Source organism: Dendronephthya gigantea, unplaced genomic scaffold, assembly GCF_004324835.1.
Source record: "Dendronephthya gigantea isolate DGI-Jeju-01 unplaced genomic scaffold, DenGig_1.0 000381F, whole genome shotgun sequence".
NCBI lineage: Eukaryota > Metazoa > Cnidaria > Anthozoa > Malacalcyonacea > Nephtheidae > Dendronephthya > Dendronephthya gigantea.
This window is the reverse complement of record NW_021163391.1, coordinates 1-15913: the sequence shown is the minus strand read 5'-3', so window position 1 is coordinate 15913 and position 15913 is coordinate 1. Positions and strand designations below refer to the sequence as shown.

General features: G+C 35.5%; 3 protein-coding genes and 1 long non-coding RNA gene across 7 annotated transcripts; 3 read left to right on the top strand and 1 right to left on the bottom strand.

The window, feature by feature from the left end:
- Nucleotides 1–243: 243 nt before the first annotated feature.
- Nucleotides 244–3508, top strand: LOC114542713. The gene is made up of 7 exons (XM_028562190.1): nucleotides 244–921; nucleotides 1046–1154; nucleotides 1432–1655; nucleotides 1769–1818; nucleotides 2209–2293; nucleotides 2419–2592; nucleotides 3039–3508. The coding sequence occupies exons 1-7, from the start codon at nucleotides 415–417 to the stop codon at nucleotides 3189–3191; spliced, it is 1302 nt and encodes a 433-aa protein (XP_028417991.1). The 5' UTR covers nucleotides 244–414; the 3' UTR covers nucleotides 3192–3508.
- A 117-nt stretch (nucleotides 3509–3625) lies between these two features.
- LOC114542715 lies at nucleotides 3626–4270 on the top strand. 2 transcript variants are annotated; one of them, XR_003689738.1, is made up of 4 exons: nucleotides 3626–3653; nucleotides 3732–3815; nucleotides 3908–4088; nucleotides 4234–4270. It is a non-coding gene; the product is annotated as an uncharacterized LOC114542715 (long non-coding RNA). The 2 variants fall into 2 exon arrangements; XR_003689737.1 differs by having other exon boundaries at nucleotides 3634–3815.
- Nucleotides 4271–7114: 2844 nt separating this feature from the next.
- On the top strand, nucleotides 7115–9198 carry LOC114542714. Its single transcript, XM_028562191.1, has 3 exons — nucleotides 7115–7192; nucleotides 7309–7547; nucleotides 8025–9198. Exons 1-3 carry the CDS (start codon nucleotides 7122–7124, stop codon nucleotides 8756–8758), a joined length of 1044 nt encoding a protein of 347 aa, XP_028417992.1. The 5' UTR covers nucleotides 7115–7121; the 3' UTR covers nucleotides 8759–9198.
- A 141-nt stretch (nucleotides 9199–9339) lies between these two features.
- LOC114542712 lies at nucleotides 9340–13342 on the bottom strand. Of its 3 annotated transcripts, none has more exons than XM_028562187.1 (6): nucleotides 13133–13342; nucleotides 12661–12814; nucleotides 12153–12343; nucleotides 11237–11387; nucleotides 10971–11033; nucleotides 9340–10291 (listed from the first exon to the last, which is right to left on the bottom strand). In XM_028562187.1, exons 1-6 carry the CDS (start codon nucleotides 13289–13291, stop codon nucleotides 9522–9524), a joined length of 1488 nt encoding a protein of 495 aa, XP_028417988.1. In that variant the 5' UTR covers nucleotides 13292–13342; the 3' UTR covers nucleotides 9340–9521. The 3 variants fall into 3 exon arrangements, with proteins under 3 accessions (XP_028417988.1, XP_028417989.1, XP_028417990.1); XM_028562188.1 differs by lacking the exon at nucleotides 13133–13342 and adding an exon at nucleotides 12943–12997; XM_028562189.1 differs by lacking the exon at nucleotides 13133–13342 and adding an exon at nucleotides 12939–12965.
- Nucleotides 13343–15913: the final 2571 nt, after the last annotated feature.

Here is a 15913-nt window from a genome sequence, read left to right as displayed (position 1 = left end):
TTAAACAACGAAGCCTCTGGTACGTTGTCCATATTTCCAGAGCCTTGCATCTAAATTGAAATATTTTTGCGGATCATGATGTTTATTATAACCGTTTGTTTACTAGCCGTTTTCCTATCGACGAGTAAAACGGCAGAATAAAATATTTTTAGAAAATGATTTTAATTATTCTATCGGAGAAATTAGCAGCTCTTCCAATTCTCCACTGCATGTAAAATGTTGCAGGTCCCCAGCATATCACCCGTTTCACCTGTTCTAAAACGCTATCTAACGTTAATTCTAAAATTTAGAAATGCGCTTTGAAGCGTCACCAAATTATATTCTGTGCATGCTAGGCTGAATTCAAAATGGCTGATTGTAGTTAATAACATCCGGTGCGAGAGAGTTGCCTGAACTGGTGCACTGTTAGGATTTATGATTGGGAAAAACATGGCACCTAAAAAGTCCGGAGGACGTATAATGCGAAAGCGTTTTAAAGCTTGCAAAATTAAAGTTGTTTCTGTGTCTACATCGGGGAATAAAAGAACTCGTAGTGTTGACCTCCATGGATCAACTTCCGAGGTAAAATTGCAAAATTCCGAAGTCGAGGAGATTGTAGATACACCGATGACTTGCCCGAGCACCACGACTGGTTTGCTAGAAAGTGATGGTGAGGACGCGAGTCAGTCGAATACAAATCTGCCCTCAAAGCATCAAAAAAGAAGAACGAGAGAGTTCGAGGAATGGGAAAAGATCAGGGAAAGGCTTCTGAGTAGCCGTTATGAGGTGGATTTCTTTGTAGAGGGCATAATGTGTTGTCAGTGCGATTCACCTGCTGACGTTCGCTGTAAGGATTGTGGGCACGACGTGCACTATTGTTATAACTGTGCCAAAGCAAGTCATGGTGGACGAAATTATTTCCATGTCCTTGAGATGTTTAAGGTAGCGATATATATATATATATATATATATTGATTTCGAAGTTTCCTGTTTTGTTATCAGCTGTACAGCCATGTTTTGCTTGGGATATTTATCAATTTAATTTCAATTTTTAATTAAAATATAGGCTGGTTGTTTTGTACCATTGTTTCCTAATCATATTGTGATGAGCTCAAGCCATCAAAGAAACTGCCCGACTTCCATTGCTAGAAATATTGTGTGTATTGATGAGTATGGTTAGTTTATATGATAATGGATGATTGGAACAGCTTTCATTGATCATTAGCACAATTTAAATTGTGATATTACTAAGAATATAGGTACAATACATAATTATAATAAATATATGTAAGTGTTTGGTTGGGGTAAACCAGATAGGTTATGCATAATATGTGTATAATGGTTTTTTAATATTTGATACAGCTACAGGTATATATGCCCCAGGTTAATTGTTACCAGTGTCATTGAAGGATTTAAGCTAATTCTCTTACACGGTTACTTTTTGCATTATAGGACGGCAACATCTAAAACAAATACTTTTCTGTAACTGTGAAAGTGATGTGGCAACATTGGTAAAGATGCAGCTGTGGCCTAGTTCTGCAAAGCGCCCTGTTATGGCATTTCACTACAAGCTAATGGAGTTGTTAGAAGCACTTGTGATGGAATGTCAAGTCTCTCTTCAAAAGTTTTGTGACATGTTGGGAATTATTAATAAATCCCCCATGTTGCCTAAGTGGGTGAGCAATTTTTTTGTTGTATTTTATATATCATATGGCACATGTCATTTTCATTCCATAGAAATCATTTTTTGTTATTTAAGTACAAATTTTCCAATTTCTTTATTATATAGGTGAAAAATGTTTATTCTTGTTTAAACAGTGATTCTTTTGATGAATTTCGGTGTGTATAAATTTCCACATGTTTGTTATTATAGGGAATAGAGAAGCACGTACTTGATTTTTATACACAACAATTTATTGTTTAATCTGAAAGTAATCACCACACAAATTATACACTCAATCACTCATGAACCATGATGTATTTTTTGTGTGGCAATTAATTTTATTTTTTTAAACTAGAAAAGCTGCTAGAGCAATAGATTATACAAAATGTTACTGGTTGGTCATTTAGGCTGCTCAGAATTGCAGTGCACTGATATGAAAAATGTCAAAACCTGTTTTTTTTTGTTTTAATACAAATCTAATGTACTATTCTTAATTTTGTGTGTTGAACAAAGTATTTAGTGCACATGTTCTGTACAAAGTTAGAATATAAAGCTTTATTTTAAAGCTACCACCAGTATATGAGAAGAAATGGCAAGTTGTACGTCAACAAGGATATGGAGATGGATGAGCTTTGTCCTCTTTGCCCAAAGGTAGTCTCTGATATAATTATGTAAATGTCATCCAAATTTTTAATGTGATGTAGTCACAAGAGTAAAATTGGCCATTATTTAATTAAATGTGGTTCCAATATCATTAATTACCTTTTATCGACCAGGGTCATACAGGAAGTGTAGTGGAGTCTATGGATGGTTGTTTTGGGCTCGTTAGGAAGAAATCAGCTGGTGCGAATTTTATTCCTTCCAGGCATGGTCTCACTATGTTTGCAGACCAAAATGATGTTGACAATTTTGTTGACAATTACACTGAAAGTGCTAAACAGGCCACTGTGGTAAGTTAATAATGCATTAAGTTTACAATTCGCACAAATATTGTACTAGTAATATATGCTGTACACAGTGGCGGATCAAGATATAGGCCGGCTGAGGTTGAATTTTGAATTTTAAAGTCAAAATACTTTAACAGCGACACAATTGATTTTGAATTTCTAAAGAATATTTGTAATTTAAAATCTACCAATGTGATTGCAAGTTACATAGATCTGTAGTAATTTATTTAGTATTTAGCCTTACCCCCGATCCACCACCAGCTGCACACACGAAATTAACTTTGCCACTTTTCCATGATACTCTTCAATTAGTATTGTGTTAGAGTTCAAAATGTTTTTTCCTTGCACTTACATATTGTATACAACTCTCTCAGTTTATATCGTCAGTGACAATATATATATCATGCATGGTATGTGGTAATTTGAATTGGACGAATTTATCATTTTAGAATTGCAATGAATTCAAGTCTGGGGAGGTAACTGATATGCTCAGATCTAAAGGGAAGAACAAGCTCTATGACGAAAAAGGTGTTTTTGGGCGTGTTTGTAGGCACGGCTTCCCCAAAGGATTCCTCAGCATTAAACATGGTGAAAGGTACTGAATTTTAACTTGGTAATAAGCCTCACATAGAACTCAATACAACTAACTTAGTTTTTTGTATTGAGATGCCCACAAAGCATCCATGGTCTTACAATCAAGCTTTATACTCTTTCATTAAATCGCTTCTGCAGAGGATCATCTATACTGTTGAAGGCGGGACGTAAGAGCCTATTCCTAGCGAGATGTACAAACCACCATTTCGAGATGTGGTTTAGATATTCCAATACCGAAAGAGAAGAAGTAAAGTAGCCCTTAGAAGTCGAACCTGGCTCTCTGAATTCCCCTTTTTTGCATCTTGTAAAGAGAGGAAACGATTAAACCAAATTTTTACTGTAACTGAAATATTTTTGTAGGATTGCTTATCCGTTTATGAAGTTGAGCGTCTGTGAGCAAACATAACGGTACAGCCTGTTAACATCAAAGTTACATATGAATAGCGTGTACACTGGAAGCCCATTTGAAGGTTAGGTTTTGTGAGTTAGTTACCACTGTTTTGTATTATAATAAGTCTGGTTTCAATCTTGAAATTATTCTGTGGTAGAAAAACGAAAGGAAGGATATTCTGAATGCAGTTAGTTTTGCTATACCTATTTTTCACTGTTACGGACACAAGTCAGCATGCCAGGTATAATAACATCGTCTTGTACTATGCTATTATATTACAGGTGAATGTGTACCTTGCTCTTATGTTTATTGTTTTTTCGTTAATGTATTCAGATAAAGTTTAGCCCAAGACGGCAACGAGGCTATGCTCTTACAGACGGGGAGGGGATTGAAAGATTGTGGTCCTATTTGCGAGGTTTCTCTTCAATGACAAAAGAAATGAGTGCTGGTCGCCGAACAGACATGCTTACAGATGCCCTATTACATTATTCAACACGGCAACTCCTTGCATGTGGTAGCTATTTCAGTATATTATTCTTATTCAGCACATTTTACCAGTAACCGTTTAAAAACTGTAAAATGGTTATTTGTTAAAATGTTATTATAATATTCCAAATTTTTTGGACAATACAATAACTTATATTTCTATGCACATATAGGGGAGCAACTTTTAACAAAGCTGAAGAGGTGTCCAATCTTAAGAAAACACTGAGTTACAGCTAACAGAAATTTTTTCTGGCCTGTCGGTATGAATGTTTTACTAGTTTGGGCCCAGATACATGCAAAAGACGAAAAATGAACAAGAATAAACAATAAATTACCTGAATGTTTAGTTCCTTATGATGAAGTAGTGGTTCATCGTGGATGAGAGATGAAGAGAATCTGATTTTAGCAAGAGGTTTTACCCCATTGACTTCCAATGCATTTGAGCTTGATATTAATTATTTAATTTTGTCCACTACGTATTTTCTACTTAGATAAGAAGACAGTGGTATTGACATGGGAGCAAAAATATGTTCAAAATCTTATTCACCTCCATCAACTAAGGTTACGTAACATCTTTTTGAAGCTTTGCGTTTCAAAGTGTGTTTTAATGTTATGTTCTATAATGAAGGTAAATTTTTCAGTTTGACTTTTTCTCCTTCTGCAGGTTAAATGTCGCCTCTATTGAAGAGGGTGATCACAACCAATTGGTGGAAGTGGTAAAGAAAACAAAAGAGTAAGTCAGAGCTTATTGTAATTTATATAATGAAATTCTAGTCAGTAATTAATTTGAATTTATTGTTTTTCACTGCTTATATATATCTAGTGTGACGAAAATTGTAAGGAATATAGAGAAAAGTAACAAAGTCTCAAAGAGGTGGAAACCTGGGGAAAAACACTTTAATGCATCAGCTTTATGTTTGGAAGAACAAAGACGTAGTACAGTTGTTGACCAGACGTATAATTTAGCTGTTGAAAGACTTTTTTGATTTCTCTCAAGAGGAAATATTCTGGTATTAAATTATTTTGTTAAAATTGTTCTGTACCCTAATGCTGTGGTTTATAGTAGCTGAAATATTTTAAATCCTGAAGACTAGGGACTGGTTGTGTAAAAACGTAGGTCATTTTAACTACAGTTAGTTGTGTCTGACAAAATTGGCCAATTACAAACGTGTATTTATGACTTAACTATGCACGGCATAGATATTTTTCAATGTAACATAGGCGCGGCGTTAGCCTTATATCAACTTCGCAACGAAAGTGATAAAACAACTGCCTGAAATATATATTTTTTTGGTGTCGTGTAGATGGACAAGCCATAGCGTCAAAGCTGTCCAAGCAGATCACCCGTAAAACCAATGCAATCAAAAGCGTTATAACGAAATATAATGCTTCTTTGACTGCTCTACAAGACTGCGTTGACGGACTACCTGACGAGCTGAAATTTGACATAGCAAAAGACCCAGAGTCGTCACTTTATTCCAACTTCTCCACCCAACGGCCTGTCGAGACTGTTCCTTTTTCCGTCAAGAGATCCGCAATCGACCTGCAAAATTTCCTCGAAAGATGCAAAGAGGAGCAGGAACTTTTGTTAGAGGAAGTTGAAAACCTGTTTATGTATTACATTGAAAAGCGAGATAATTTCACAGAAATTTTAGAACGACGTTGTCTTGAGGAATCCAGGCTATCGAATGGGATTTGCAATCATATAAGAAAGGAGATTTGCGAGATAAACAACGTGTTGGTGTCTTTGCGTTTGACACTTTCCGATTATATAAAACCATGGCTTGCAGAAAAACTTGATAGCGTTGACAGTACATCGTCTTTTCATATGTCAAATGTCTTAGAAACGTGTGTTGAAGAGGAAAGTGAAATGGAATGCATAGATAAAGATGCCATAGAGGATCTTGTGGACTTGCTAGATGACAGAGACGAAGACGAGGAATGATAGGGAATGATTGCTGCATTGAAAACAATCATATCTATAGTATCGGCATCTCTTGTGTAAATAACCGTACTTTCTAATATAAATAAATGGCAGAATTTTGAACAAACGTTTTCGGCCAAGGCAGTGGATAATTACTCTCTATTGGGCAATTGTCATATGGTAACTTATTATTTTCACTTTTTTAACGCGGGACGATTTACTCGTCAAAGGGACACCCTCTGATGCTGTATAGAATAAAATATACTAGTTTTAATAGTTTCACATTACTCTCATCCAAGCATAAAAAGTCGAGTAAAATTCCAATGCAGCTAGCGCTGATACAATCGAAGGATTGAAAGGTTGATTCAAACAGGTAGGAAAAAGTATTTACCTGGCAGAATGGTATTGTGCATTTCTGTTTCGCTCTTAAAACAAGTTCAAATTTCTTTCTGAATACGACGTACTGTACAATCTTTTCAAAGCTCATCAAAAACATCTGATCACGCAGCTGTAAAATGGCCATTTTGAGATTAAGTATATACAGAAGGCTATTAATTGAGACTATTTGTTTTTACCGCTTGCAAGCTTCAAATTGTCGATGCAAGACATTTTTGTTGAGCTTGCATGTAGAAATCTATTGCTGATCACCAATTGCAAATTTGAGCATGAAGTCTAATAAATTGTGATGAATTCAAATGCAACCAATACCCACGGCATAATTGTTTGATTTCAGTTTTCATAGTTTCTACCAACGATTTATTGCTGATCATAGTAATTATATAAGATGTATAGGTCAGAAATCAAAAAACACACACATATAGCTATCTGCTCGACGTATATTTTTATATATATGCTCGGTTACTAAGGTGGGGTTCAGTCCATGATGTAAATAACACTTCGTTGACAGACTCCCTATTGTTGAGATCAAAATCAATGGCGAAGCCTCTTTTTATTCATTTTTATTATATATATACGAGATCTAAACCCGAACTCCTAATCGAGCTGGTTTGCAACAGCACCGTTTAAGGTTTGTCCAGCACCCTTTGGTCATACGTCACGAAATTTGAGTTCACTTGGTTGGTAGGGCCCAGCCTGCACACAAGCGCAAACAAGCGCCTTGATAAGAAGGTGCGAAGAATGGCGAATACCTCAAAATCATCAAAGTTCAAGTTTTTGCCATCAGATTGGAGGGATTCTCGAGCTACCTGGTAAGCTCACAGCTTTTGTACATTCTAGATAGCAGCTATATTGCTATATTAATATCGTTTGCATAATTAAATATTTAAATATATTAAAACGTATGTTTCTTTTATGCATATTGCAGGCTTTCCCGCTTTTATGCGGTTGATTTGTATTCTCGTGTGAAATGTTCTGATGTATTGAACGACCTGACAGAAAAATTCCCAAATATTTCTAAGAGAGAGTGTGGTTTTATAGTTCGAAGATTTTTCCCGAGCGTAAGAAGAAAACATAGTAATCATGTTTACTATTATTCTGGAATTCGTCGTGTCTCTGACCCCAAATCCCTGAACGGCGGCGGATCATTCGACGACGGATCATTTGGTGAGTACAAGATGCAAAACCTTCTGTACATCATACATGTTAATTCAGACCTTACTATTGGTTTATTTGTTGAAAATACAATAGATACTTGACGAATAAGGAGCAATTTTTTGCATAAATGTTCCCTGACATAATTAATGAGTTCTATTGTACTTTTATGTAGTCTGTAAACCCATGTATATTCTATTAACTGTGATCTCACACACTGTACCTTCATGTAAAACATGTTTTAGTTACTGCTAGAAAGTTTGTTGATAAGGCTACATATTGAGGTCACTTGTTCTATTTATGGTTTTGGTCTCTTAGCCTCATATATACCATGCATTTTAAATTTTTAATTAAGTTGCTCCTACTATGTAGCTAATACAGAAAACATAGATGTCATATTGGATGTCATACTGTTGATGAATCTGTAAGACTGTAACATTAGTACTCTAAAGTTCATTGCTGGTTACATAGCTTCAATTTTTTGTTTAGAAAAGGAAGTACCGGTACTGGAAGAAGTTAACCATGATATACCAAAATCTCTGCATGTTAAAAGACAGGAGCTGATTGACGTGCATGACACTGGTATATGTAAATTCAACAATGGCATTGTTGAAACTTTACAATTAAAGCGTTTCAGAGGGTTTCCTGTTGCAGTAAGAGAATGTGAACATAACATTGAAAGTGAGGTGAAATCAATATTAAGATTGCCTTCTCATCCTTCTTTGCCTATTGTTTTGGGAATTTGTCTTGATTGCAAGCCATTCCTGCTTGTGACAAAGTTTTATGGCTCTTCAAAGTTTGGTGTTATGCTTTCACTGTATGCAGCTATAAAAGACAAGTGCAAAGACAGCATTTCTAAGGAACGCTGGATTTCTATCATTCATGGTATCACTGAAGGCCTGTTGCATATGCATGCAAATGCTTTTTGTCATGGAGATTTGCAATCACATAATATCATTTTGCATAGAAAATCCAGGGAAAACAAGTTTTTGCAGCCAGTTTTCTTTAGTTTAGACAAAGCATTGCACATCAAAAAAGAAAACACAATTCTTTTCCGCAATGATGTGCAAAACCTAGCTTCATTAATTGACAATATAAGTGCCAATACTAAAGGTGACAATTTATTTAAATCTGTAGCGGACATAGCAAGAGGAATAGACCAAAGTAGTAGCAATAGCATAGATGTGTTAAAACATATTTTACACCATCTTAAGCAACTATAAGTTTTAGTGGTGCTCTAGCCATGCTTTGGCTGTGTAATACTGCAATAAGTTATTTGAGTTCCATGTATGGGTAAATATATCCTAGCATCAAGGATTGGGTGGGAAACAGGCAGGAATATTCTTTTATTCATGTTAACAGCCTGTAAAGACAATACATTTGAGAAGAATTTGATAATGCAGAACACAAGAATATATGAATATTGCTCCCCCTCCAATTATTGATGCTAGCTATGTACACCACTGTTCATGTTGTCAATCCATTTTTAGTTACAGTACATAAAAATGAACTGTTATTTTAAATTAGTTTTGTATGGCTAAACTGTCCAATTAATAGAATATGAAAAAATAATACATATAGAATATCCTATCTAGTAAAACAGTTACCAAGTAAACTGTTGTAACCTAAAACCCCTTGTAACCGAAGTTAACCCTACAGAAAATCTAGGCTGCTTTGGTCTTAGTGGTGATAAAATTTCCTGCAAGGACTGCGTGATTGCCGGAACGAAGTTCAATATCCAAAAATTAGGGTTCACATAAAAGCCTTGCAGATCAATCTGAGATTTTCCCTAATCCCTCTGTAGGGTGGCGTCAATGTCTAGCACAAAAAACAATGGAACAGTCATCGTGAATCTGTAAATCAGTGTACTTTTATTAACAAACCAAAGCAAAACTATTGCATGTACACCCAATGACCCAAAAACTGGAATTGGAACGAGTTAATGCAGTCATAACCAACTGAGTAATGAAAGCCTTCGTACTGTATTTACAAAAACCCTTGATGTTTTAAGCATTCTCTGATTGTAATGTCAAAATCAGGTGGCATTGTTATTTTGGCACCATAATTGAGTTCAAGAGCTTTTCGAAGTCTCAGTGTTCCAAGATTTTCTTGATCTTTGCTGATCATGTTCAAGGCTACTATGAATGTTTTGTCCTGTTCGACAAGTAATTTGTAGCACAGTTCTTGTTCCGTCTTGTCCTTGTCAAGCCAGTAACCAAAAATTTTATCATCTGCCTGAAGATTTTCAATTTCTTCTGCTTTACCAGGGTGATAAAAGAGCCAGTATGGTTCAGCTTTAGTCGTGTTATACACCGGCAGAACGTAACCGCAATGAGCTCTGGTTACCTCATAGTTTTTTTTACATGCAGTCATCGCATCATTACCAAAACAGTGGCTAAGTTCTGTTGTAATGATATTAAATTCTTCCTCATTTAAATCAAAGTCGTATACTTCCAAATCCTCTTCTTGAATTTTATGATTTTGCGATAAACAATCTGCCACTTTATCTTCGTTGATAATCTTACTCAAAATACTCGTATACAGCTGCATTCGTTCAACAGTTGTGATTTCCGACCGCTTGTCTGGTAATGAGGATAGGATGAATGTGATATTTTCAGCATTTTCCATTATAGCATTTATTTGTTTTTGCCCATATGCACTTGGTCTCTTGAAACTGAGGGCGTCAGGCAATCCTGTGACTTCAAATCCTCCCTTTTTGTATGGTACCCGAGAGGACGCTTTTCCACATGCTTCACCTGGGAATTTCCAAAAAAAAGTTTACATTACTCAAAAAGCACGAGCATTGTGCATTAGGATAATCACTATCCGATAATGTATATATTCATAAGGGGCTTTCCTTTAAGTGGCGAAAATGTCAGACCGGTCAAATTTTGAATTGAAATAGAGTGTTTCCTTATGAATATAACAGTAAAACAACAATTTGCGCGCTAGGCAGATGAACATGACGATACACTTAAACGTAACGATACACGTAAACGCAGAGTTCTTGAAATACTAGAAATATCCGCTCAGTATAGAAATTCAATAGGACCGGTCTGGCCGTAATATAAAGAAAAGCGCGTTCAAATAAGCGTAAAAGCAAGCGATATCTATTAAAAGAAATATCCTGGTTCTATCTTTGCAGGTGTGAATGTGGGTTTGAAAAGTACAAACTATTGCAAACCCACATTCAAACAACAACGAACAAGATGCCGGGCCATAAACGTGAACGAAAGCAGCGCGATAATTGGGACGAATATTCATATATCTGTTCTACTGTACCTGGCGGTTTTATTTCGAAAACAAATGAAGGTACAAAAAAATTCCGTCGGTCAGAACGAATATGTGAATATGTACCGCTCCACTAATTATTGCATCAAGTTTCAACCAATCAACGAGCATTAAAAGAGGTTTGAGATACTAAAAAATGCTTACTGTATTTTTTGTTGAAGAGTTTTGCAACATCATCAACTTTGAAATTAACTCTGTGTGAAGTGTCTAAAGAAAAGAATAACAAAAGTATTAGTACAGTTTTTGACAATTAGTTAATTGATCAGAAGTTTTATTTGCTAAAAAACACCTTATTATTCATAATTTACAACCAAATATTAATATTGAAATTGATATTAATACCGACCACTAAATATTCAAAGTAACACCTGTAGGTACATAACTTAATTTAAGATTGCATGAAGACTTACCAACATACTCCCCAAATTTCAAAGCAATGGTTTGGTTATCTTCCAAAAATCTCATTCCTTTCTCTGTCCCATATTGTTTAAGCTTGCATGAATCGCTAGGATCCATGAGCAGGACTGATGCTTCGCAGCCAAGAGTTTCCATATATGCAAGCTGAAGAAACAAATGAATGTACAAAACATATAAAGATACACAAAGACCATGTGGTGTTTGGCCAAAAATTATAAGCCAGTACAAATTTTTACACACACACATGTATGAATATATACCAATTCAATTTAAAAAAGAGAGTCACATGCACATTTTACTAATTAAGGTTAAATTAAATTTTGGGCTTGCATATACAGCTAACTTAATAAAGGTTAGCTTTCCAGAAATCAAAGGGATGATTGGATACCTGTAAATTTAGACCCATATACCTGAAATATTAGGTTTGAAACAGTAACCTACACTCTTTAGAAGACATACAATAGAAACTGTTGTGTTTCATACAAAGATAACATTTTTAATTTCAAGAGTCTATAGAAGGGCTAGCAACCTCTGCGGAGAAGAGAGGCATGCGCATGCTCTACAAAGCCAGCTATCACTAAAATATTTGCCACAGAGCAACAATATATTTGTAGCATATATTTAGGTGTGTTTTAAATATATGCTATAAAAAAACCTTGGTCCATGCATGCACCTTCTTATATTCAACTTAAAAATTATGTGAACATTTTATGCTGTAAAATACATGATTACACCTAACCTCCATCAAGTTCATATTCTATGACAAGAACAATTATTAAGTGGACAATAACAATGCCAATTCAATTTCATAAACCAAATTAACAATTTTAAAATATTCATGCTTGGAGCTTTGGAAGACTAGGTCTCAACACATTGTCATCTTCACAAACAATAGTATAGGTGTATTACCTGGGAGATAAGTTGTTTTCTCGCTTTTTTGATTCTCTGATTACACTCCTTTTCAGATAATTCACTGACAACAACCTTTTGTAGCTCTTTTGCTTTTTCAATCCACTTACTTCGTTCCTCAGAGGTGAGTGAGTTCCATGTACTAACAGTGAGTTTTAATTTTTCAGAGTTTGTAAGCTGTTTACATTCATCTGCAAATTATAAAACATATATACTATAGCACCATTCATATAAAATATTTGTAGCACCATATAAGATACTGCAATTTAGTCCATTGTCCTTACACACCAACACAATTGAGACATGCTCTATTCTTCATTCATGCTTTATGATACAAGGTCCCCTCTATAAATCCCCCTCAGCACAAGCCAAAAAGGCCCTGAAATAGATGGGATTGATAAGTTCAATAAGTTTTCATAATTCCATTATAAATTTGATCAGAGAACATAGTACAATTTGGCTTATTTGAAAGGGGGCTTATTAAATGAGAGATTATTATGAACCTAACCTGAGGTAAGCATGCTCGAGCAAAAAAGGTTGTATGCTGTGGTCCCACGCTTTACAGGACACTTTCTTGTTGCCAAGCCAGAGGTCTCACCAGGTAAATCTGTCCCAATAGCAGATGAGGCTTTTCGTTTCTGCCTTTCGTTTCCAATCCATTTCTACAAACGATTACAGTAATGTTTTTCAAAAAGAATTATGGTTCTAAGGGTTTTAATTTCGAGTGGAGTCATAAACAAGAATGAATGATGAATTGGTCTTTAGAATGAATCGAAGTTATCGAACCTACGTTTTTGCGAATTGCGATGCCCGTGCAAATGTACAATGCTCATGCCACAGAGCTATAGGTGTAGCTAACAATAGCAAGTGTAGTTAGTGCGTATTTACAGATATACAATATTCATAACGCGTTTATTTCAAAACTTGCGTCAATATGCAAATTAACACGCCATCTAAACTTCAAAGACAAAAATAAATACCTTCACTCGTTCTACAGTTACGTTAGCTTTATCAGAAGCCTCCACTATAGTTCTCTGCATGTTACTAGCTGTTGAATTCATGCCTTTATCGAAGAAGTCACAAAGAATCTTCCTCTGCGCTTCGCTTATCACTTCGTACGTTCTTCGACGATCAGCCATTTTGAATATATCAAACCTCAATCATCCCTAGCCCAGCATGCACAGAATATAATTTGGTGACGCTTTACAGCCACTGAGCTATATAATAATTCCTGGAGGACCGGCTCGCCACCAAAAAGTGTCCGCAAAAACATGGCGGATTTTGAGCTTTGCTGACGCCACATGGTTCCTTTTGCTCATGGTAGTTACCACTGACATACCGCGATACAAGGTGAAAAACTGTGTCCATCTCCCTCCTGGTTTTTATGAAAATATTTTCGGCTTTCGGTATATATTTTTTGTATTTCATATAAATCCTCTTTTTTCCTGTTCAACAAATGGAAAGGAGACGTAGCTTTGTGCTCTATATGTCTGACGTTTTGAATGGCTCAATTCACTTATCGGGGGAATGATTTTTGTCATTCGGCTGTTATTTTATGGCATCCAGGTAAGCCGGTTTTTATAACAATTTCAGTTTTTTGCCTTTGGACTCGAATATAAACTGATTACCAAAGGTTCTGAGCCATATAAATCCATCAAAACTTATGGTACAAACAGCAAATATACTATTTTAGACCTTTGGTACATGTGCAATGTTATATACTTAAACTTTAATATTTTCTTGACTTGTGTGGGGAAGGAATTAAATTCCTAGCAATGTCAATCTTTGAGTTTGGTCTATTTTGTTTTCATGATAGCAAACAATAATGTAAATAGGTAAACCTTTAACCTTCCCCCCAGTGAGTCTATTAGATTTAAGCATTAACTAACATGATCTAACTGACAAAAGTGCTGAGTGGGTGCTGATACAAAGTAATAAGATTTTTGCTGCAAACAGTGTAAATTTCAACCTTTGATGATGGTGACTGTTAAAACCTAGTTAATATATTATCTTGTTTGCCTTGTCAAATTCAAATCAATTATCATGGCTTATATTAATTGATTTTTTAACTTCTTGCAACTTGTGAATAAATCTTGATCAGATCTCCATTTATATTTTTCAGGATGAAGATGCTATGAAATAAAGCAAGCTAGAGATGGCTTATTAATTAATGAAATAAAGCAAGCTAGAGATGGCTTATTAATTAATTGTCATGCAATTTGTTGGAACATTGAACTGAGATGTATTAAGCATATTATACACATTCTTATGAATCTGCATTGTTATCCTTAATTACCATGTTATCTGATTTTGTTTTTGGCTGGTATTTTTATAACCATTGTTATATTTATAAGAGAAATAAATATAAACATGCATTGTGTGAGCAGTGTGTCTTCAATCTGCAGCCACTTTTATAATTTTCTGTTTATGGTGTCAAACTTCAAGAGGGCTAAATTCAATGGGCTAATCAGGAGTAATTGAGTCTATGGAGGGATGAGTATTATTCATTAATAAGACCAGGGGTCCAGGGGTGCAATTAGATAATATTGAAAACTTTTATAGCCCATTGAGGTACAATTAAGCTGATGACCTTTACTGAAAAGTATATTATGCAAATATGACTCATGGTTGAAACTATTTCTTGCACTTAGTCAGCTGCCAAGCATCTTGCCCCTGAGCTTTGGCCTCTGTTTGTTTGGATTATACCTAGATATATTGTCCTGAAGACATTCAAGACCATTCAAGAAAACATTATTAATTGCATACTTTCAGTAATTATGCTGTTCATGCAGGGTTCAAAAAAGTCTAATTGATGTCCATAAATATCCAATTGTCCCCAAAATGTCCGACAATAGTGCCAAAAAGTTCAAGTATTTGTTATAGGAATGTAGAAATAATGAAAATATAATGAAAAACACCTGTCACGAACAAAAACGCCTGTACGAAAATCTTCAATTTTGTCCACAATTTTTGACGTTTTAAGATATATTTGTTCTTGCGTTGGAAATAACAGCGTCTACGACTTGTATTCATCTTAAAAAAACGCTTTATATTTCAAAAAAATGCAATTAATGATGTTTTCATGACTTTATATTTCAAAAAAACAAAACAAGTTCTCACGGGAAATTTTTTTTATAAAGGCCAGGGGGGAGAACACCCTTGTAGCGGGCTCATAATTGAGCCCGGTCAGTGGTAAATACCATGGCCAAAAGGAACCATGTGGCGTCAGCAGAGCTTCTGCGGTTGCGCAGAAGGGCGAAGTCCGCCATGTTTTTGCGGACAAAAAGATGGCGGCGAAGTTACCGAAAAATGACGAGCCGGTCCTCCAGGAATTATTATATAGCTCAGTGTTTACAGCGCATTTCTAAATTTTAGAATTAACCTTAGATAGCGTTTTAGAACAGGTGAAACGGGTGGCATATCAGGGTATAACCCACCTCATACATGTGCTCCGTTCACTTTATATTCCGTATACGTCTTTCATGAATTTGTTTATCGATAACTTACCACCATTTGAGCCCAAATCCTATACTGGTAAACAGGATACGTGTTTGCTCCATATATGCTTCTCTTGTAATGCGGTCATTATCTGCGCCCGCTCGGTTTCCATAGATTCCTGCTGCAGCCGATGCAGTTGGGGTGCTTCCTCGCGGTGTATGATATGTAGATGAAGCTTTGGCTATATTTAATAATATACATCAGTTAAATAAGAAAGATTGCAAACAGACGTTTAATACAAGCAGCACGTGTAGTTTAGACGA